General features: G+C 38.4%; 1 protein-coding gene and 1 gene segment (V, D, J or C); both read right to left on the reverse strand.

Moving 5' to 3' along the window:
- The window catches only part of LOC101916125 (T cell receptor alpha chain MC.7.G5-like), a 99,762-nt gene that overhangs the window by 26,409 nt on the left and 51,416 nt on the right, over window positions 1–21,937 (reverse strand). The window lies entirely within an intron of this gene.
- LOC106112199 (T cell receptor delta constant-like) lies at window positions 13,512–21,829 on the reverse strand. The segment is given in 5 exon segments: window positions 13,512–14,175; window positions 14,816–14,932; window positions 15,266–15,319; window positions 15,959–16,240; window positions 21,318–21,829. Coding segments are annotated over 4 exon segments (546 nt in total).

The raw sequence follows: 21,937 nt of genomic DNA on the forward strand, positions 1-21,937 counted from the left end.
AAATCTGTATGCATGCAATCCTCAGGAACACAGGTACTTATTTTCTAAAGCCTTGCACATTTTTTCAGGCTTACCTAGCTTTACTTGTAGGTGCATTTTTCTTTGGCATTTAAGCTCTTGTTTGCACTCTCCAAAGTCACATCACAGCAGAGCTTTACAAAATCCTGGACATGGAAGGTTTTGATCCATGGCAGGCTTTCCCCCTACTTATTAATGGTCTTTCCATTTCTAACTGTGAAACTAGTAAAAATCTTCATTTGAAAAGTCAGGGTGGGTTTTTTTAAGTCTTCACATGGTGCAAGGATACTGACACTCTGGACTACATGTTAGATGTCTTGAGACAGACCAGAGAGACATCCTACACATGTGAGTTAACTAAACTTAGTACAGGTGTCCTAATGTCTCTCTACAATGACTGGAAAAATTCAGGCATTTTTCAAGCACAGTTCTCCTCTTGAAGATATTAACCCTAAAAAAACACCTCAAAAACTGGTGATGGAGATAGAAGCAAAATCATCTTGGGCTAGCAGATTTGACCTTGAATGCTGTTTATTAAAGGGAGTAAATCTGGACTCACAAGTCTGACAATTTCAAGATGAGTATTCACTTCTTTTTCTGAAATGTGACACATCCACTGCTTGTGGAAACACAGATAGTGGCAAGTTTCAAATTAAGGGAAGAAATTATCTTTAAGTCCCTACATGCCAAAGCTCATCACAGCATCATCAAGCTCAGGTTTTGAGAAGTTTATTTTATAAGATATCCAAGAAGCATATGATAATGTCAGATATAATAAATAAGGACAAAAACCCAGTACATAAGAAATACATTAGTGTTTCTAGACTACAAAATATAGGTATCTGTATAGTTATCTTCAAGATGCAGTTTAAGATGAGTATGCCAGAAAAGATGGATTTACATATTTGAGCCTATAGAGTTATAAGTATTTCTCATATTCCAGTAGAAATAACCTATCCTTTAGGAAGAAAAAAATAAAAATAATAATAATAAAAAAACCAGAACCAACCAAACAAACAAACAAAAAAAAACCCAGGAAAAAAGAATTCAGAAATTCTTACACCCAGTGGGATATAGTATCAGATATACCCCCTCGACAAAAGTTGTGTCACAAGTGCCTTTGCTACTATAGAAAGCTCTGCAAAAACTCATTTGAATTAAAAAAACCAAAAAAGGCAGCAGACTGAAACATCTAATTATTTTTTAATCTCATGCACGAGGTTTGGCTTTTTTTCAAATTGCTGATGTACAGGAAAGAAGCATTGTTAAGATTTTTAATCCCAATTTTTTCTTCCTCAAATATAACTTAAAATCCTTCCCCAGAGGACAAACCATCCTACATTGTATTTCTGTCTACAAACAGGCAGTAGTAGCTTTCAAGCCCTTTCTAATGTAAGACTGAACAGACAATGGCACTCAGTCTAGTCAGAAAGCAGGCCTGAATTTACAGAATGACTTTGAACTGAAAAAAAATGATTTAATGGCAAAGATCTCTGTTGATACACACAGCTGGCTAATTTAATTTAATTTTAATTTAAGTTTATTTAAATGCATGGGAAATAATATGATCTATTTTGCTTATATCCATCTATGTGCAGTCTTCTTTTCCAGTCTTTCTTACCTGGCTGCACTTTGTGTTCTGAACGTTCACTTTGGGAAGCTGCTTTATCACTATATTAGACAACACCTTTGAATGAATCTACTGTAAACAGGGTTTTACTGCTTATCTTCCTTTTACAAAACTGGCTGCTATCATTGGCAGCAGGGAAGTAATTTGTGCTCCTGTCAATTTTTTTCATGTTTGCAAATTTTAAACGGGAGCAAAGCCCTTGGAAATAGCATCCTCATGTTCCTCTAACAAAAAATCAGCAGCTTACCTGAATGCACTGTTAGCCGTATTCCACGCACAAATATGAATGTCTCAATGATTACGCCCACACCAGCTCCGCCCTTTACAAAAACTTTACATCCGTCCTCTCCTGAAATTTAGGATGTTTTCATTCTACATTATTAATTTTAACTATCCCTTATCACATAGAAGTATTGGTAAATTTTATTTTAAAGCAACTTGACAATTATATGCAGAGATTAAATATTCAAAACCATGAAAAATCCACTAAAATGAACATCTCAAAATCCAGCCATAACTTCATCTGCTGGGAGAAGGTAACTGGCATAATTGTGATGAAGTAAATAATTCTGCAGTAACTCTTCTAAAATAACTGAATATGTGCAGATTTTCTTTAGAGCAAAAAGAGCATTTATTCTATAACCTTTACTTTACTCATGACTGCGATCTTTCTGTCTGTGTCACACTCCATGCAGAAGAAAAGCATTCTGAATGCATATTCAGGAACAACTGAAAAAAAAATTTGGGCATCTCTTCCAGAATAGCTTTGCCAATCAGTGCTGCTCCAGTCAAGCAGTCTCAAGTACATTTACTTGCAGTGAATAAAAGCAGAAAGTAGGTAGGACCAGAAGCTGATCAGATATTTTCTTGGGTAGCAAGCACAGAAGGGATTATGTTTTGACTCAGAGTTGTAGTGGCTGAATTGAAGAGTATCTGTGGTTCCAACTCCTAGCAGCACAGTATAACACCACTTCACAAAAAAATCCTTTCTTAAGAGGTCCAGATCAATTTTCATTTGTAAGTCAACCATAGCACAATTTGGATTTGGAATTCTAAATTGAGTGCTATTCCCAGTTTCCAAAAGTACTGTACAACATAGGAAGTAAAGAAGGGACAAAGGGAGGGACGGAGGGAGGAATTACTATTGTTCAAATTTTACATTTAGTGGTGGGAAACCTCTCTGTCTGCCCATGCAAAAATTATTTCTATATAAGACTGTTGGCTTTCCAGGCTGCTCTGTACGTGCAATTGTTACTAAAGTCAAGGTTTTTTAACTAAGAGTTGGCTGAAATGTGGGGAAGCAAAACTGTGATTTTCATTAAAGGATGAAAAGCAGCAGATCAAATCACTCAACAGTTTTGAACATCTCACACAGAGTCCCAAATACACAAATCTATTCAACAAATGGAAACTCTCCCAATGATGTTACTATAGAATATATAAATGGAACAGAATTAAAAGCAAGAACAGAGCAATTTTGTCTTTCTGTTTAAGTAATTCCATCTTCCTCCAGGTCCCTGCAGCATTTAGGTGCATAAGAAGTATTAAGTAATTTAGTTTCTCTCTCCTTTTTCACACATAGTAGACACCAAAAGATAAGTCATTTTACCAGAGTCCTATAGCAAGTGATCATCTCCAAGGCCAGTCCTTTGACACCCACCCTCCCCTTGATTGACTGCACCACTAAGCCTATTCATGTCTGTTCAAGACCACATCCCTCAGTATCCTCATTGTTGTGACTGTAGGACATCTAATGAAGAGAAGGATTCCAATGTATGGTACCCTGAATCCAAAGTTCAATAAAATTAAAGAAGTATTATATACACATGTTTGTGGCATGCAGAATTCCTGGCCAACAGCAGACTTACCTGTTTCCAGAAACAGCCAGATCCAATTGGCAGAAGTTGATAGAACTGATGTGGCTTGGTCCTTCTATAGTGAGAAACCCCCCTGCAGAAAACTTCAGTTCAAAAGAGCAGAGAGCCTTACCAGAACACAGCTCCTGAGCGTATCTCATCTGTAGCCTTCCTAGATGCAACAACTTGCCCTTTTCTTTAACACAGGGCACCAGACGCTTTGGCACTTGTATTCATCCATCTTTTTATCAGCCTCTTCATTGCTGGAAGCCAGAAAGTTTGTACTGCATTCCCTGCTGTTTCAGACTTCCTCCTTGTTTAGAAAGACATCCATGCCATTGGAAGACACTAGCCTCCTGGCCTGCTTTAGACAAAACAGCTTTTCAGGGCACAAACACATCCCTTAATCCCAGCAAGACATCTTTCCTCCAGCCTAGGACATTAGACCAATGAGTTTCTTGAACAACTTACAGTTTAACCTCCCTTCTAAGTACCAATAATTTCAAAAACAGTGCTACGTTTCCCATGGTTACTGTGTTTCTTCTGTTACAAATCACTTACAACTGTACAACTTTTAGCATGGATCTTCAAACAAACCTTCTTTGAATCTCAGTTCAGCTATTCATCTCCTTTCACCTGTGCATTTCTGACTGTGGACTTTCTAAAGCTTCTGTATCACATAGGAAGGGTTTTCATTTGCACCTGCTGGCAAGGCAAGAATGCAAAGAGCAAAGGAGTTTAATTTGTGCCATGTGCAGAGAAACATATTATGGGGTTTGGGTTTTTTTCCATTTGACCTATTTACTGGATTTCATCAAACTGAAAATGTGAGAACAATAAACTTTGACCAGCAGGTAGCAGGAGAGGTCAAGGAAAGAAATTCAGTTTAAATTAATATATTTAATTTTATCAGTATTTTTTTTATTATTTTGGGGAAACAGGACAAGTCAGATTATGCACCACCAGAGTGAAGTACTATCTTTATTATTATGTATTTTTAATGCTGTATAAGACAACAGAAGCATTCAGCTGTACAAAAAGCTATTTAATATTTACCATTCTCATGAAGTTTGGTATTGTTTGAAGTAATAACATGAAAACAATCAGTTTATCTTCTTAAAAATATCTATAAAAGGTTATATGGCAAGAAAATAAAATAAAGCCTGGTTTATCATCTCAACTACAAAGTTTAAATTGGAAAGAATATACTGATGGGAGTTGACCAAAAAAAAGGATTTTTTTTTTACCTCATTTCATGTATTTTAATTACTTTTAACAAGTTAAAAATCCTAGAAATTTTGTGTTTTGCTTTGAGTATCCTTTCAAGTATATGTATGCTCTTCATTCCAAATGCAACCCTTGCACAAGAGGATAAAAGCACATGCAATTATAATCACAGACAGACATAGCTCTTACACCCAGCTGGGTTTTCCAGTAGTAATAAACAAGCATTGTTAGCCATGTTGCATTCAGACTTATTTTAAGAGCAACTTAAGAAAACCTCCTTACTCTCCTTTGGCAAGAAAGTACTAAATAAACCCCAAGTCTGGTTAATATGCTGTGCAAGTAAGCAGCTTAAACCTTCGAGGGTGAGGAAGTATTCTAGCCCTAGAAGACCCTGGGGCATCACATGAAGAAAAGTAAGAAAAAAGCTTTTCTACAAGGGTCAGGTTGAGGCTTCGATATGTGCATATTCATGGAATTGAGTTGGAAAGAAGTTCAGATAGGTGTTTCTTTTCTTTTTTGCATATGGTTGGAGTAAATATTTATTTGTGTTGAAACAATTTGCCAGAGGATACAAAATCTTGTGTATCATTTTAGGTTGGTATAAGCACTTTTCTCTGGCAGTCTACATACAGAGACATTAATACTATCCCTGAACTTCTTACTTTCTGTGACATACTTACTGGTTCTAAGAAAGCCAAGACACTACGGGAATGAAACTGGGAGTCCTGCCTTGTGCTGCCAGAGCCTTTCTGGCTATAGCTTACCATCCTTTCTGGCTTGGAGGCTGGGCACTGAAACCTTAGAGATATTTAATCTTGCTTGGGGAATTGCCATATATTTCTGCAGAAGCAAGAAAGGTTTAGGCTGGAAGCACAAACACTCCTCTCCCCATATATAAATAAAAACATGAAAGAAAATGCAAAATATTCTTCCTGCTATTCAGTTTTCCTTGTCCTTCATGTCACTTTTCCATTTAACCTTTTGGAAAGGTGTTTATTCACTTTGGGTGCTTTTAATGTTCTCTGCCACAGGAGAGAGCTATCATCGTTTTGACTTGCTCATCAAGAAGCCACACACAGGTGTTAGCATGTTATTTCTGTCAGGCCCACCAAGGGAAAGTAAGATTAAATTTCATGTGCTGGAGGTGAACAAGTGCCTGAAAGTACTTAAAAGGTTTTATTTATGTGTTCATATTGTGGATAGCATGTGCCCTTTTATAATGAGAAGCCACAAAACATACCATGCTCTGACTTGCTGGCAGCAAAAGATCTAAGAAGCTGTTTGGAGGTTGAATCTTTTGACAGTCAAGTCTCAAAGCTCCTGGTTGCTACAGTAGTTTCACCCCTTTTAAAACTAGAAGAGCCTGCAAAAATGCATGGCATGCAACACCTTACTTTTATCAGGCAGAAATCTGCTTTCTATTACAGTGATGAGTTTATTTTTTTATTTATAAGGTTTTATTTTTTAATCGTATTTTAATGATTGCAGGTATCACTAGTTAGTAGAAATGCAGATGGTGCATCTTCTGAGTCATATGGGGCTCTGTGAACTTCTCTGCATTTCCATCATGCCTATAGCATGAAGTTAAACTGGCTGCTTAGAAGCGTTTGCAACTTAGAGGAGAAGCTATGACAAGCAGCAGATTCCCAACAGAAAAGTGAAGAGGCAAATTTTGCACGCACTGAGCTGTAAACTTTTGCTAGAGAATACCCATGAGGCTCAGTAGCAGCCAGAAAAGAATTGCATGCTTAAACTGGGATAAGACATTGTTAGCAATAAGGATTTAATGCTTCATACAGTTAAAAAACACCTGATGGTTCCCTGACCCAGGTGTGAGCTAAGGACTGCCAACAGGTAAAACAATGGCAGCATAGCATCTGTACCTTATTAAGTTAAAATAAGGAAAAACAAAAAAGAAAATAATTCAGAGAAAAACAGCCGTATATGGAGCAGAAATAGAATTCTAAAATTTCCTAATATCAACAAAATTGAACAGTACTGTAAGAACTATTGGGAAAGGAATGTAAACCAGCTCATCTTATCTAAAACATTATATTCTCTTTAAGTAGTATCCAGAGGAAGAGAGTATCAGGAGTTAGCAGAGTAGTTTAGATTTTCATTTGAAATCTAGACATCATCATCATTTTAATGAACTCTTCCACAGAAAAACAAAGTAGCTTTCTAGTAGTAGTTATTCTACAGTCAAAATAAATCTTACATAGAAATGACTGTGATGATGCCTAGACAAAAATGAAAGTCCTTGAAATATAATAAAAAATACAATACAAGCCTATACAACCATTTGAAACCTGCAACTAGTTGGCTTAAATTTACAGAAAGTTGTCTCATGACATAATTTGATTTAGCATTGTAAATATTGCCATTCTGTGTAAATAGAAGTTCTGCTGGTGAAATTGGTTCCTTAAGCTCTTCATTCAAAATAGGATTGTATTGCAGTAGGTGCAGTAAGACTTAGAAATACTCAGGAAAACTAAAGCAATAAAATTGTGTTAGTAAAAAAAGCCACATTTTCTTCCACATACTTCTATACTTAGTAAAGGGAAGGGTGCATTATATGCTCTCCCCACCCTGAACCACCTGACTTACTTGCTGGGATCCTTTAAAGAAAAGAGCTGAATTATTCCCAAAATAAAGCATTCCCAAAATTTTTTGCGCTGATTTTGATACTGGACTTCATGGGGATACAAACAAACTTAAATCCTACCAAGAACTTTAGCTGCCCCATTACACTAGACCTCAAGGGCATTTTAAACTCTTCACTCTTTTTGATATCTTACAGATTAACATCTAGGATCAACAAGGTATGCAGAAGGAAGAAAACTCTTCAGGTAATGCCTCTTCCAAGATGCCAAACTATATACAGACACTGTATGTCTTCTGTATTACTCTCGACATCTGCAGCAATCCTACAGCACCAGCTGCAATGCTAGAAGGGCACAGTCCCCCAGAAATGCTGCGACTCATCTGTTATATCTTCTCTTTGCATCTGTTTTGCACTCCTGGGGACTTTCTACGTTGAAATTTTGGCTGTTTTCTAAAAGTACTGTCCTGTCTCAGTATTGGAAAGTAGGAGGCAGAGGGAGAAGAGCAGGCAACCAGCTTGCTTTAGATAAGAACAATAAGCACATGAACATCAGATTTTTTTCTAAATTTTGCTAGAGATAAAAGCTGCAACTTTTTCTGCAGATGGGAACAGAGGTTTCATAAAGCAATGCAACAGGAACAGGAAGCAAAAATCTCTTGCTGATACACAGCAGAGGAGGGAAGACATTCCTTTCAGTGGCAGACTGAGCAGTCATTCTGAGCAAATAGTGCAGAATTTCACTAGCAAAGGACCTGCCTTGTTAATTCTTATTGCTTGGGTGATCACCTTTGATGATATAGTAATGGGATCCTTCCCAAGTACTTTTAAATTTACCTAGGAAGCCATGCATTTTGTCATTTTCACTGCAATAGATGTCTATAACTTCTAGTAGATTTCAAGTATAGCTTTAGGGGTTATGGGTTTGCTCTTGACTAGTATGTACCAAATGAACATCTTTTATAAAGTTGTGGTTTAACCCCTACGAGCAAGCAAGCACCACACAGCCACTTGCTCACTCCCCCTCACCAAGACGGATGGGGAGAAGAATCAGAAAAGAATGTAGATCTCAAACATTGAGATAAGAACAATTTAATAGGTAAAGCAAAAGCCACACATGCAAGCAAAACAAGGAATTCATTCACTACTTCCCCTTGGCATGCACGTATTTGGCCATCTCTAGGAAAGCAGGGCCCCATCATACATAACAGTTACTTGGAAAGACAAACGCCATAATGCTGAATGTCCATCCCCTTCCTTCTTCTTCCCCCAGTTTATATACTCAGCATGACATCCCATGGTGTAAAGCAGTTATAGAGGGATGGAGGCAGGTTAATTAATATTGATAATATACAGCTGTGGGCTGGCTTCAGGGGTGTTGGGTTGGCTGAGATGGATAATGTGCAGCTGTGGCTGGTTCCCACTAAGTAGTTAAATAGCTCTAAGGGGTATGGAAGGGGAGGACTGAAGGAAGAGAAACTCTGGATGAAGAGAGACTTGGAAGAAGCAGAGGGAGAGAGGCTGGCTGGAAGAGAACCTTGGAAGAGGAAGAATCCAGATGCAGCAGAGGCAAGAAGCAGGACGGTCTGGCTTGAAGAAAATGAAGCAACAGCACAGTCAGTCAATGAACTTGTGAAACCTTGTGGGGGATAGGTGTCCATGCCAGGGCAAGGCACGGGACCTACTTATTGAAGTCAACCTGGTATGGGATGGTAAAAGCCTTGTTGCAGATAGTTAGTTTTGATAGTGCTGCAACACCATGGTATGGAATACCCTTTTGGCTAGTTTGGGTCACCTGTCCTGGCTGTGTCCCCTCCCAGTTTCCTGTGCCCCTCCAGCCCTCTCACTGGCAGGGCCCAAGGAACAGAAAAGTTCTTGATTTATTGTAAACATTGCCCAGCAACAACTAAAAACATGTGTGCTATCAACATTGTTCTCACACCAAATCCAAAACACAGCACTGCACCAGATACTAAGAAGAAAATTACCTCTATCCCAGCTGAAAGCAGGGCATATGATGTGAGTTTCTTAGGCCTGCGTTAAAAGGGGAAAGAGTGTGAATCAGAAACTGAAAACAAATAAAACTGCACCACGCAACAGCAACTGCACAGGAGAGATGAGGAGATACTCACAATGAACCACTTCAAGGCACTCAGAACTCTAGTCTGAGACACACTCGTGACCTTTACCTACAAAGATGAAAATTTTCTAGCCCCCTGAGGCAGGTACATTTGTTGTGTGACTTTGTGTGACCCAGACTGCTTGATAGATCCTTAAGACCAGAGGTGAGAACAGAGAGGAATGCATCATTGTCACAAACCATGAGCATTATTAACATCAAGGAAAGAAAGATAGAAGTCCACAAATTGCATCTTGGATGTGCATGCTTGCATATGGAGACAGATGTTCACATCAGCTGTTTCCAGGCTCTAACACTGGGTGGAGGGAGAGTACTGTTTGGAGAACTTTAAGAAGAAGCTTCTACTTCGGGTGAATGGATCTTTGGAGGTTGTTCTCATTCTGAAAACAGCAACATTGTTGGGAGCAGTTTCTTAACCCTAGGCTGGACTTCAGTTTGAAAACTACTCCCTTACACAAAAACAGTGTAGTCAAAAGGACAGGGGGAAAGGTCAAACTACAGTCATTACTAGTGATTTTAAAATAATTTTCTGAGCTGTAAAAATGCTCATTTATACCTTTGAATAACTATTAGACCTAAACTGGACAGATCTTATTTCCATGTATGCACAACCATGAGAAAATGAAGTTGTTGGATTACAGAGGTGATATGGTATAATAACAGTGCCCTTGGTGTAGTAGTAGTGGTACTGCTTTTTGTAACCATGTCAAGAGACCTTAAAGCCTGAATATTTTTGTACGCTTCAAAGGTACCACACCTGTTTGTCTTTCTCATAAGACATTGCTCACCTGACGTTGTCTTTGAGAAATTTCAGATTATGTTCAGGCTCAGTAACCTTAAGTTGCTGCATTAGCTGAATTTCTGATGGCTTGTCTGCCATGTCTCCCCTGGGCTTGCTCAGAACACACTTTATTCATGACCTGTGGGCCTCAGCTCCCACCAGGCAATATTGAAACAGTGTGAGGCTCAGTTTTCCTCCATCTCTCATTGTGAGACATGGCAAAGAAAAGCATTCAAGCCCTGATGCTAAGTATCACTGCTATCACTGTTTTCTCAAGTCCCATACTGCATTTTTCTCTTTTGTTAAATATCTCATGAGTTACCTTCTTGAGCATTATTTGGCTGTGTTAGTGCTCCTGATCACTCTACAGTATAAAGGAAGATAAGCTGCATTTTTTTTTCTGTAATGAATTGCACTGTAAATGTGCAATTTGTTTTTCCTGTCCAAACAACTACACTCTTAACCTGGGCTTTCTTATTTGAAATTTCTAGGCAAATGTTCTGTGTATGACAAAATTATTACAGAAATCCAGAATGCTTGAGGATGGAAGGGACCTCTGGAGGTCATCTGGTCTTCCCTGCTCAAGTAGGACTGCCTAGAGCTGTTTGCCGAGGACCATGTACAGAAAGCTTTTGAATATCTCCAGGGGTAGTGACTCCGCCTCTGGAGATATTCAAAGGCTATCTGAACATAATCAAATATGGACACAATTAAATCTGTAGGATAATATGAATAGTACTATTAAAATGTTTTTTACTCAGGAGTTCTTCTTATCATCATCTTAATTTATTCCAATATCATTGGATCTCTTACAGGACAATATGTTTTTTCCTGTTTAGGGATAATTCTAAATTCCAAGGTGCTGATTTTAACAGAGGATATTTTACTGTGGAGCAGAATATCTCTACAAAAACTTTCTCTTAGCTCATATCAGCTGGGAAACCTACAGAGTCTACCGTCTTCTGTGGAATTAGTCACACCAACACAGCCTAGCTATTGGGCTGTACAAAAGCTCCCTGTTATGGATTTTCTTCTGCAAACAAAGATTTTCTCCTGTTTTCTTAAGCTGCATGTTCTGCATTGGCTCAAAATTACAGATTGGCAACTGTAAAGTGAAAAGTCACTGCTAGTGGGAGGCAACCAGGAAGTCATAGTGACAGAAAGTAGGAAAGAGGCTCTTTCTTAACTCAAACTGGAATAATTAGATCTAGACAGATCCTTCCTAACAGGGGGAATGGTTCAAATAAAAAATCCAGCAGACTCGGCCTAGAAGTTTAAGAGCTGGAAAGGGATTGTGTGTCTGCACAGGTATCTGCTTCTTTTAGCTGGATCTTGTGGCCTAGTACCATACTGCCTGTCCCATTGACATCCCTTCTCTAGACATGAGCAGCCTAGAGGTGCCAGGATTCCTCACTGGGTACAAATACCTCTCTTCTCCCCAAGGGCATACTTATGCACTTTGTTCCCTCTTCCTCTCTCATCTCCAGTTAGTCTAAGCTAGCATAGGTTGTTTCTTGCCCTGGGAAACTAATCCTTTCCTTCCAGAATAAGGCCAGACACAGCCAACTAAATGATTTTCTCCAGGTAAAGTGAGAAAAACAGGCTGTGTCAGCTTTGGCTACAGTATGAGGATGCCTGGACTGTCTTCAGTATCCAACCTTGACATCATGTCTCAGAAACATTATTTTGGCCAGCTGTGACACAGCCCTCTTCTTTCATATACTCTGACCTGAAATAAAGTCTTAGGGGAGCCACAGGCCTGACCATCAGGCTATCCCACTCCAGTGAGGACTAACTTTGATCACTGTTGGTGGGTGATGGACTGTGGTAAGAGACTGATCGATGGGTATTCCCTGCTTCTCATGATCCACAGAGCTGAAGGCTTCGAACCACCTTCTCAAAGGCACCAGATTCTCTTTTTTTGACTGAGACCTAGATAACAGACTTGGGTGACTGACATTTTAGGGAGTTAGTGAGGACACAGATGTTGCCACACTGATAGTTTTCCCAGTGATACACAGAGAGGTCTGAAAAACCTGACCATGGAGGTATCACTTAGATCATGAATATTTTTGTGATGGAAATGAGGGCTCTGGTGCCCTATGCTTAGGAACAATAGAGACTGAAGTCGTTACCTGGCTAATAAATTTCTATATGAGTCAATGCTACACCTCAGTAGTCACACATTTGTAGATCCCTCTTTTTGCTTGTGCAGTGTTGCAGATTTTAATTCTGCCAAAGCTCTCAGGCATAACAAAGGACTGCTTAGGAAGATGTCACTCCTTGATTGCATAAAGACACAGAAATGGTACTTGAAATCTGCATTTTGTCTGAGAGACTGGGAAAATGTGTGGAGTGCAAGACAAAAGGGTTCAGGGTGTCATCAGAAAATCAGGATAAAAATACTAGTGAACCCCTCCCTCTGATTTAGATTATGGTGGTAGAATGCACTAAATAAGCATTTTACTGTTTTTAGATTTGTCATGCAAATTTCACTTATCTTCTGCATAGGGTGAGGGTCTTCCTCTAGGTGTCTGCAGGGTCTGAGGGACTAACCTGACAAAGCTTAATTAAACAGACCTTACTATGCATTCTGTAGATGCTGTCTTAAAGCCAGCAGTAACTCAGTCAGCATGTGAAAAACCTTATTTCCCCTTCAGGATGTGGTTAACTTGTTTCTCAAAACAATGTAATCTTACATGGTGTAACTTAGTCATGAATGTTGACCACAGCATCCTGCTTGTTGCTTGTGAGAGAAAGATGAGCTGGGGAATGTGTGTGTTGGGGTCTTTTTAACTAATAACCAAGCTGCTGTGGAAACTATCACTCCATCAAACACAATTTCCTGTTGGCCTCTTCCTAGTATCAGTGAGTGGAAAAAACCATGTTTTCTTCTCTTCTGATGTGTGTAGTTTCCTTCCTCCTGCTCATATTGAGCTCTTGACTGATTTCTCCTTGGACATGTGTGTCTTTTTGCCATGATGCAAAATATCTTGCTGGGGTCTCTTCAAAGTGATCTGAAGGATCAGACCTCATTCAAATCCCCTAAGTCTAGAATTCATGGCCCTACTGAAGCTTTTTAATGTGCCGAAAAGAATCTCCACTTCCCTGTACAAAGTCTAGAAAAGACAAATTCAGCCAACAGGAAATTTAGGTTATCAAAGCTGCATTTCTAATCCCAGTGGTCATTAGAACAGTTGGATTTCAGCAATGTCCATCTCAAATTCAGAAGTAAAAGCATGGAACAAACCACAGTATTTTGGCTCAAGTAAAACTTTATTTTGCTTATTACTACAGTAACCCAAAACTCATGTGCTGTACGCTTTGCAAAAGAAATACAGGTTTAATAAAGAAATGCTTCTATGGTTGAACATTGTCTGGTTGAATTGAATCACTTCAGATCCAATACAGGTCTTCTCATCTACACTAGAAACTTATTGTTATTAAAGCTATCTAAAAAACATTAAAGCTATAATTAGCATCTACTGTGCCTTAATTCTCCAATCAGTAATACATCAATTCTACAGATAGCAATGCAACATGCCTTCAAAAGGTGTTTTAAAAGGGTCACATATCTGCAGTGAGGATTGGATTTTTCAAAACTGTTGAAGTAGGTTGGATAATTATCTGCAAAGGCTAGAAAAGCGGGGAGATCTATTTCTGTTTAGCAGGGGGATGAGGAAGAATACACTCTCCTCAGTTCACAGAGAAAAAGAAATAGCAAAAGCAGTTACAACTCTTAAAACTATATAAACTAGCTATGCAGGATTCAGCAGTATAAAATGGCTTAAAAGGAAGGTGCCTTGTTTTCTGGATGGTTATCGTCAGCAGATTTGATGTTAGCTGTTCAACCTGTTGTACTGCTGGTACATGCTCTCTCCTGCTGTTCTTCAGATTGCTGTTGCCTTTCTTCCCCACTGTCTGGAAGAGCAAAGTGTGTTTTAAACTACATGTAATGCAATTTGGTCTATGTGCCACTGTTCAATAGCTGTCAGATCAAGACAGAGGTAGGCTCACAAAACTTAGGTTGCGCTATCTGTTGTGCCTCTTTGGATACCTTAATTTAAAAATCCTCCCCCCTCCTCTCTTTCCTCCCACTACTTCACGTTTGTGTTTTGGCAGCCTTGCTTTTTGAATCCTTATTTGTCTTGATTTTTCTCCAGCCTTTGTGCTCTGCCACTTCAAATAGTCAATGAGATATCTCTTGGGCACTTCTGGTAATACCTGAGTTGCTCTGGCAAAGCAAGTTTGCTGCAAAAGAAATTTGGGAAACAGCCACCAAGAACTGAGGTTTTGATACAGAAAGGGGCTGTTTTCTTTGTGATTTGGGAGAGAGGGTGGGAGGTTTATTAGTTGTTTTTTGGTGTTTGTTGGGGGTTTTGTGGGTTTTGTTGGTCATCATTGTTTTTTTCCCCAGAAACCTGCAAGAGTTATTTAAAGGAAACAGAGTCAGATGAACAGGTATCACTGCTTGTGGGGTTAGAGAATTATACAAAGACAGGTGGTCATTCCTGGCATGTGCTTCCAGTATTTCTACAGATCAAGCTACGTGCTTCCTTACCTCAGAAAAGAAACAACTTGATACTCATGAGTGTATTGAAGGCAATACTTTTTGCCAACAGGACTCTCAAACCCAACACAGCCATAGACAGCATGTTCGCTTTCTCCACTTTGGTATCTGTGTAGTGATAGAGAAAAGATGGGAGAGATCATGGTCTAGATTTGGATATTGTGATATTGGCAGAAAAAAACCCACAGGTAATAGTTTCAGGAAAAGAAACAGCAGCAAAGGAAAAGATGATAAACATGGCAACAACAGGGGAGATGATGTCTGTCTAGACTGGATTTTTGCTTTCTGTTGCTTGCCTGTTGCTAAACTAGCTACCTTGGAAAGGCAGATTGTGTTTGATGATACACTGTATTCTGATTCCTCTACCCCTGAGAAAGTACATTTCCATGAAGATATCCCCAACATAGTGATGTAACTTCACAATCTATTTAGGTAACTAACCTTGAGCAGAGGTGTTGCAAACGTTCCCTGTTACTGGTTCTTCAGTCTCCTTTTCTGTAGCATGATAAAGAAAAGGCATTATAAACTATATCCAAATTTTAAAAAGGATTAAACAAAATGTGTGTATATATATATATGTATCTCCTTTCCTTAGGAACATGTGGGCAGTACAGTCTGAGGCTTAGATGACTAGTCACTAATTCTAACATTAATTTGAGGAGAAAATTTCTTCATGCAACTGCAGGAAACAAAAGAATTCCTGAATTGTTTTGGGTTTACTATTTGAATGAGCTTCATGATGACAAAAACATTCCCCCAAAGTATCAAAAGTGGTTTAGGAAAAAAACCCGACACACCACTACTTCAACATTTTGTTGTTTTTAGAAAGGCTATTTCAGGTTGTGCTCTAGCAGGTTTGCTGATATGTGGTGAAGTATTTAGTCATAAGTAAATGTACATTTTAAAAAAAGATTGTGTCTTTTTTCCCAAAAAAAGAAGTAGCTTCTAGTTGTTACAGTTAAGATCATTTATCTTAGATGCTTTTAAATATCTTTCAGCTCTATCTACTTGAGTACCAGATGTCTTTCCCTTTTCTGCTGGTTACCCAGGGCAATGCTTACTAGCAGGAGAAATAGCAAGTGCTAGAAGACACTGCCTCCAGAAATAAGTTGCAGCTGTACCACAAAATTGTACCTGGCAATGTTGCATTGGCTGTAATAGTGCTGCTGTTGAATTTGGCCATGCAGGTCACCCCTGTGTCTTTTGCCACGTTGACCACCTTAATAGTATCATACAACCCTTCTGATGTCAAAATGGATGTACTCTGTTCATATACAACCTCATTAGAGGTCATCTCCAAGCTGATGTTCTTTGGATAGAAATTCCTTGCCAAACAAGCTGCTTTCCCAATGCTGTCATCTTCTACTTTCTTCGATTTCATCACAATGACTTGTGGGACAGAACTTTTTTCATCATCTGTAAAAACAAGCATTGTATTGTCATGATTTAATCTTATTGCAAGTTTGCTTGAGTGCTGAGTCACTTAAAGCTCATATATACTCCAGCCATGACTGATTTCTAACATTATCAATGACTAACTTCCTTTTTTTGTCATTATTTCTTGCTGCTGCTTCCAAAGATCACACCAAAGACAGAAAGCGTGTGTGAAAGTAGGTTTTTTATAGCAGCTTTAATTCCACAGGATTCTAAACTTCCTGTTGCCAAAGATTGTGCCTATATGTGAATTCTTTATTTTATAAGGGACCTGCAAATGAGGAGAGAACTTTTATGCATGCCACTCCAAGAGTCAAATTATTCTGCTTTCTCAACAATTTAATTCCTAAAAATAACACTTCTATCAAGGACTGTCTTGTATATTGATGAGACATGAAGGAATAACTTCTTTCTTTGCTCTCCCTTCCCTCCCTCGAATCTTCTTCTGATGTGGTTAAAAGGTCTAACCATAGCAAGAGCAGTAGGGCAAAGAGAAGTCAGTTTGTTGCTTCACTGTGGTACAATTACTCCATTGAATGGCATTACTTGCAGAAATGAAGTACTGCTGCTGGAGTGGGGTACAAGGTTGATCTTTTCAATAACATGCTCAAATGAAAGAAGGATTTTTGTCTTGAAGATGGGAAAGTAGGAGAGAAGCAACCAGAAGTTTGTGAATTCCATCTCTCCACTCCTCCAGGAGTTTCTGATGAGGTCAAGAACTTTCAATTGTGGGAGAGGTTTTCCCCACTAGACATTGCACAAGATGTAAGAGATTCCAGTGCAGTCTGGAGACAATGAAAAGAGAATAGGATTGGTACTTGGTTCAACAAAAGGTCTTGTGCCTGTTCCAAAAACCATGACCTTTCTCATTCATATGCTGTGCCATATTGTTAGTCCCACAGCACCAGGGGCAGTTAGAATTTGCAGAATTTGTATAATAAACTGATTTGAAGGGAAAGACACCTTGAGGCCTATGAACTCGATGTCCATGGACAAATCTTACAATCTGCCTTAGTTTAGTGTAATAACCTTCAGCAACAGTCCTTTAGCATTAAGATACCCATAAACATCAAGGGATGAAAAACGTGCCTTATAACTGGAGTTCTGAAAGAATCTAAAAGATGCTGACAAATTTTTGTGGGATCTGGGATCTCTGCTCTCTCACGCATCTTTTAGGAGAGTTACTATGAAACTTGCAGATGTATTTTTTTCATTTTGGAAAGAATTCTAGAGTTGAATTCCCAATTCCAAGCAATATAAATGAATGAAAAAGGCTTGACAACTGCAAAAGCCTGAATTGAAACTATATAGCAGTAGTCTTTTCCGGGAATTTCTTATAAGACATACAAGTAATGAAAAAAGATTGCTTAAACTTGAAGATGTCTTTTAAAGAAAGAGTTGGTCTCAAAATAGTTTACTAGCCAGAAAATCATTATGATATCATGATTTTTTTTAAAAAAAACATAATATCTTTGCCCTCAGGTCATAGGTGGAGAAACTAGGGTGATTCCACATACAATGCCAGGACAATATTAGCAATATGAATTATAATAAAAAAATGAAACTGAAAGGAATCATCTAGCATGCTTCCTTATCAAAAAGGGCTCATCTTATAAAAGGCTATGAGGCATATCAAAAAAGATTTACATGTCCAATTTGACAGCAGCATCCTGATGGATCTCTGCTAGAGAGGTGCATTAGGCTTTGAATTTTGCATGGCATCTGCCTTGCAGTCTGGTCAAGAGATCCCTCAGGTCTAAAATTTTGTTCATCACAGGATGTTTTTTCAAGGTTTGATCAAAGGGCTCTGATTTTACTCTCTTTCCCCACCACCCATACCCTAGTACTGAGGAACTGAGTTGAAAGTAAAATGGTACTCTGCCATAACTTCATGGGTTGGCTCTACTAATAAACCAGGCACAACTCCATGCTTGTCAACACCTACAGCAAACAGATGCCAAACAGGAATTAAACATTCCTTGACTTCATTTGACCTATTCAATTTAACCCAAACTCTGAACAATTTAGTGAAATTAAACCAGTACAGAGATCTTGGATAAGATTCCATTTAATGCTTTTGTACATTATTCTTCCCTTTTCTCAGTGCTGTCCTTCAAACTCTGACAGAATAGAGTCTTAGGAACTCAAATGTCAACCTCCACAGAAACTTTATATCTCTTTAGACTGCCCAAGTGTGATTTTAAAACCTAACAATTACTACAAAAAGCTTATTAAGATGCCTGAGTAAGTCGACAGACATTAGGTACCAAAGAAATTCAGCAAGACAGCAGACAGGACTTGCTCTTGTGGACCCCAGATTCTTTGGCGAGTCCTCAGAATTGGGTTCAGCGTGTTTTTTATACTTAAATTGTCTAATTATATATAAAAATGCTATACATAGAAAACGTAAAGTCTAACCAGTAACTTCAAGGCATGGGGGACTGCCTTACTATACAGCCTGAATTTTAGGAGGAAGAAAAGGAAAAAAGTGAAAATCCAAATAACAACAACTCAGAAAAGATTAATATATAAATAATACCTACTTGGCTCCACACTCAGTTGAGTCCCATTCCCAAAAACAAGAGCAGCATTTACACACAGTTGAAAAGCGTAAATCAAAAAAGGCTTATTTCGCTGTTCCTCCTACATACATTTCCTTTCCCGGTACTGTTGCATGGTTTTGTCAGAACCTGTTAGTCCTGTGCATTCTTTGTTACCTGAGATATTTAAAGGCTTTTCTAGTTTTCTGATCTCCAGTATTTCCAAATAACCAGTATACCAGCAAGCTGCTTCTCTGGCATAACTCACTCAGTGCAATGTAGTTAATAAAACAGAATTACTTCTTTATCAGACCCCTGAAGCCTCAACTGAGTCCCGTTGTTTTGCATTACCTGAAAAGAGACCCATGAATTCCTACCACTGCTTATTTTTGGGAGGGATTAGGGATTTGTGTTTTACATTCTGTCAGTGGCATTTCATTAGTACAAAAAGTTGTACTTCTTTTTCCCTTCAGTCATACAAGGTCATGGAAGAACTATATATTCCAAATGTTGTAGCCCTTAGTATTCTTAATAAAAGTTTTATCTAGAATAAACAACCGAGTCCTCAAGAGAATGTGTCTTGAATATCTTATAGTGACTGCTAATGCACATTTTCCTATGTCATTTTGGTTTTGGGGATTCTCAGAAGATTTGGGTAATAAAGTATGTCTGTTCTTAGCATCTTAAAATGCATATTAGTATCTCCCAAAGAAATCCAGACTTAACAACAAAAGGGTCAGGTTGCTCAAATTCTGAAAATTTTGTTTTCAACTTGTTAATTATTTCAACAGAGACTAAGTGACTTAGATGCTTAAGGCCTTTTATCTCTTAATGTCAAATATAATCATAAAGTCTTTGTGCAGATTTGAAAATGTCATCCTATCCTTAGCTAGAAAAGAGAAATCATTTAACAGCATGGAAACTTCACTCAGCTGAAGTGTCATATAATTTTGCATTAGGATGTCAGAGAGGATAGATAAGCAGGAAAAGCAGAGAAAGAATAATTTAAAGCATTCAGGCACAGGAGGAGACAAGGCTAATACCTTTCTTTTGTGAAATGAATTGTTCTCTAACCCAAGTTTTGGGAAACTTAATGAAGATGGTTTAGAATTTTGAGTAATGTACTGAAAATTTTTCCTTACACCAAGAATACCTGTTGCACTCACAACATGTGTGAGCCACATGCTACCTTCAGCTGATAAGGAACAAATATTTTCTTGTCAGCAGAACCAACACACTAAACTTTTTTTAAAAAGACGTATAAGACCCTTAATGTGAGAAAGGAGTATCATGTCAGCATTTCTGTAGATGTCTAACATGGCAATACCATTCCTCAATCTTGTTGTTTGTTTTTTTTCTTGCCAAATTCTACTATTCTCTATGTCATATTCAAACCAATGTAGACCGATGTTAAAATAATTGCATCTGGCAGTTTCTTATGGTCCTACATTTACGACAGGACCTGCTGGTTGGAAAGAACAGATCTTTCTTCAGAATTATAACTTTGTATTCCTTTGTCCCTTTGGAATTGGAAGTGGACTTAAATTGTTCCAAAATAGACATTTATTCCCACACAAAATAACCTACAGACCTGGACAGATATTAGGCATTACCTAAGGGAGCCACTTGCCCTTCTGGAATGAGAGCAGGATGTTTTAGCTATGTAAAATTACATGGGACATTTTTGCAGTACTGTAAAGACATGCAGACCTCTGAAAACATTGCAACAAGTCTTAAGGTATGCACCTGGATGCTTAATATAATACAAATCAACCTAACAAACTCCCCTGCTGCCCCAACATTCACACTCCCACAGAAAATCTTGGGGTCACGTCCACCCTTTTTGTACATTGCGAAATTCCAAATAAAGACAGAAATAACTAAGGCTTTTCATAATCCCTGCTAACCACATCTGCATTTTCAAAATCTAGGCAACTTGGTAGCCAACTTTCATTAATTCTAAGTGGTCTTGGATATGAGGCAGTTGTGAAAATTCAAGCCCAAGGATAGTTAACCTCCTTCTTCCTCTGTCTCCATGACAGTGGAATTACTTACCTGGTGATACTATGAGTGTACTGGCAGTGTCAAAACCTAACTTCTCACACCAAGAGCCAAAGATCTGTCTCAAAACTTCTCTCCACTGTCAGCTCTTCACTGAACTGTGCATTCCTGCTCAAAATGAGGCAGTGAACCCTGGAGGATAGGGCACTTCACAGTAAATTTGTGCCACAGTCCTATCCAGACTGGAAATAATTATGACATGTTAAACTTAAGCAGTACACACCAGGCTGGGGATCATGGAGTAACGGTGATATATAGAGTTAGCTCAGTTGTTCCTGTTAAGCTTTCTTAAGCAGATACAAGCTGAGGATTCAGCTTGAAACCCTAGCCAAAGAGAATACATTCTAGGGATTACTGCAGCAGAAAATTCTTACAGTGAACTCAAACCATTAGATTCCTTTGTCATCCCCCTCCTTAATTTTAACATCATTTCAAAAAAATAAAGTAATGGTACTTACTTGGTTCAACTGTGAGAGTGGTCCCACTTCCAAATAAAAGCTTTTCTGCACTCACACTGCTAATACTTACTCCAATAAACAGCTCTTTCTTCATGGTTTTCAAAAGTGTTGTAAAAACAGGAGATGAAAAGCCAGATATTTGTCCTAACTATCAACATATGCAACTCCATGAGGGTACCCAGAGCCACACTTTCTTCCAAAACCAGAAAGGGAAAAACAGTACTTGAATAGTTCAATAATTGCAAATAACTTGATTGAGTACAGAATTTCCAAGTTCTCCCTTTCCTCCAGCTTTTAGAAACCCTGTGAGGTCTGTATTTCCAGGACAAATAGAAACATGAAAAGAATGCTATATTTATCTCCTTAATCATTTCAGTCACCCATCTTCTTTCTTCCTGAAAATATATTGCCTTTTTCCTTCTTTAGGTTTTTGTACAGGGCCCTACGTTGTTTATATCATTGTGGAACTCCAGCCCCTAGACACAGTGATACATTTCATTACAAAAACTCTCTCTTCCTTCTTTTTCACTATACAGACTTTTGGATTACACAGGCAGTCACATGACTTCTCGAGTGGTTTTTAACACAAAATACCACATGAAGAAACTTTCAAAGAAGTT

Source organism: Falco peregrinus, chromosome 5, assembly GCF_023634155.1.
Source record: "Falco peregrinus isolate bFalPer1 chromosome 5, bFalPer1.pri, whole genome shotgun sequence".
In the NCBI taxonomy this organism is placed as follows: domain Eukaryota; kingdom Metazoa; phylum Chordata; class Aves; order Falconiformes; family Falconidae; genus Falco; species Falco peregrinus.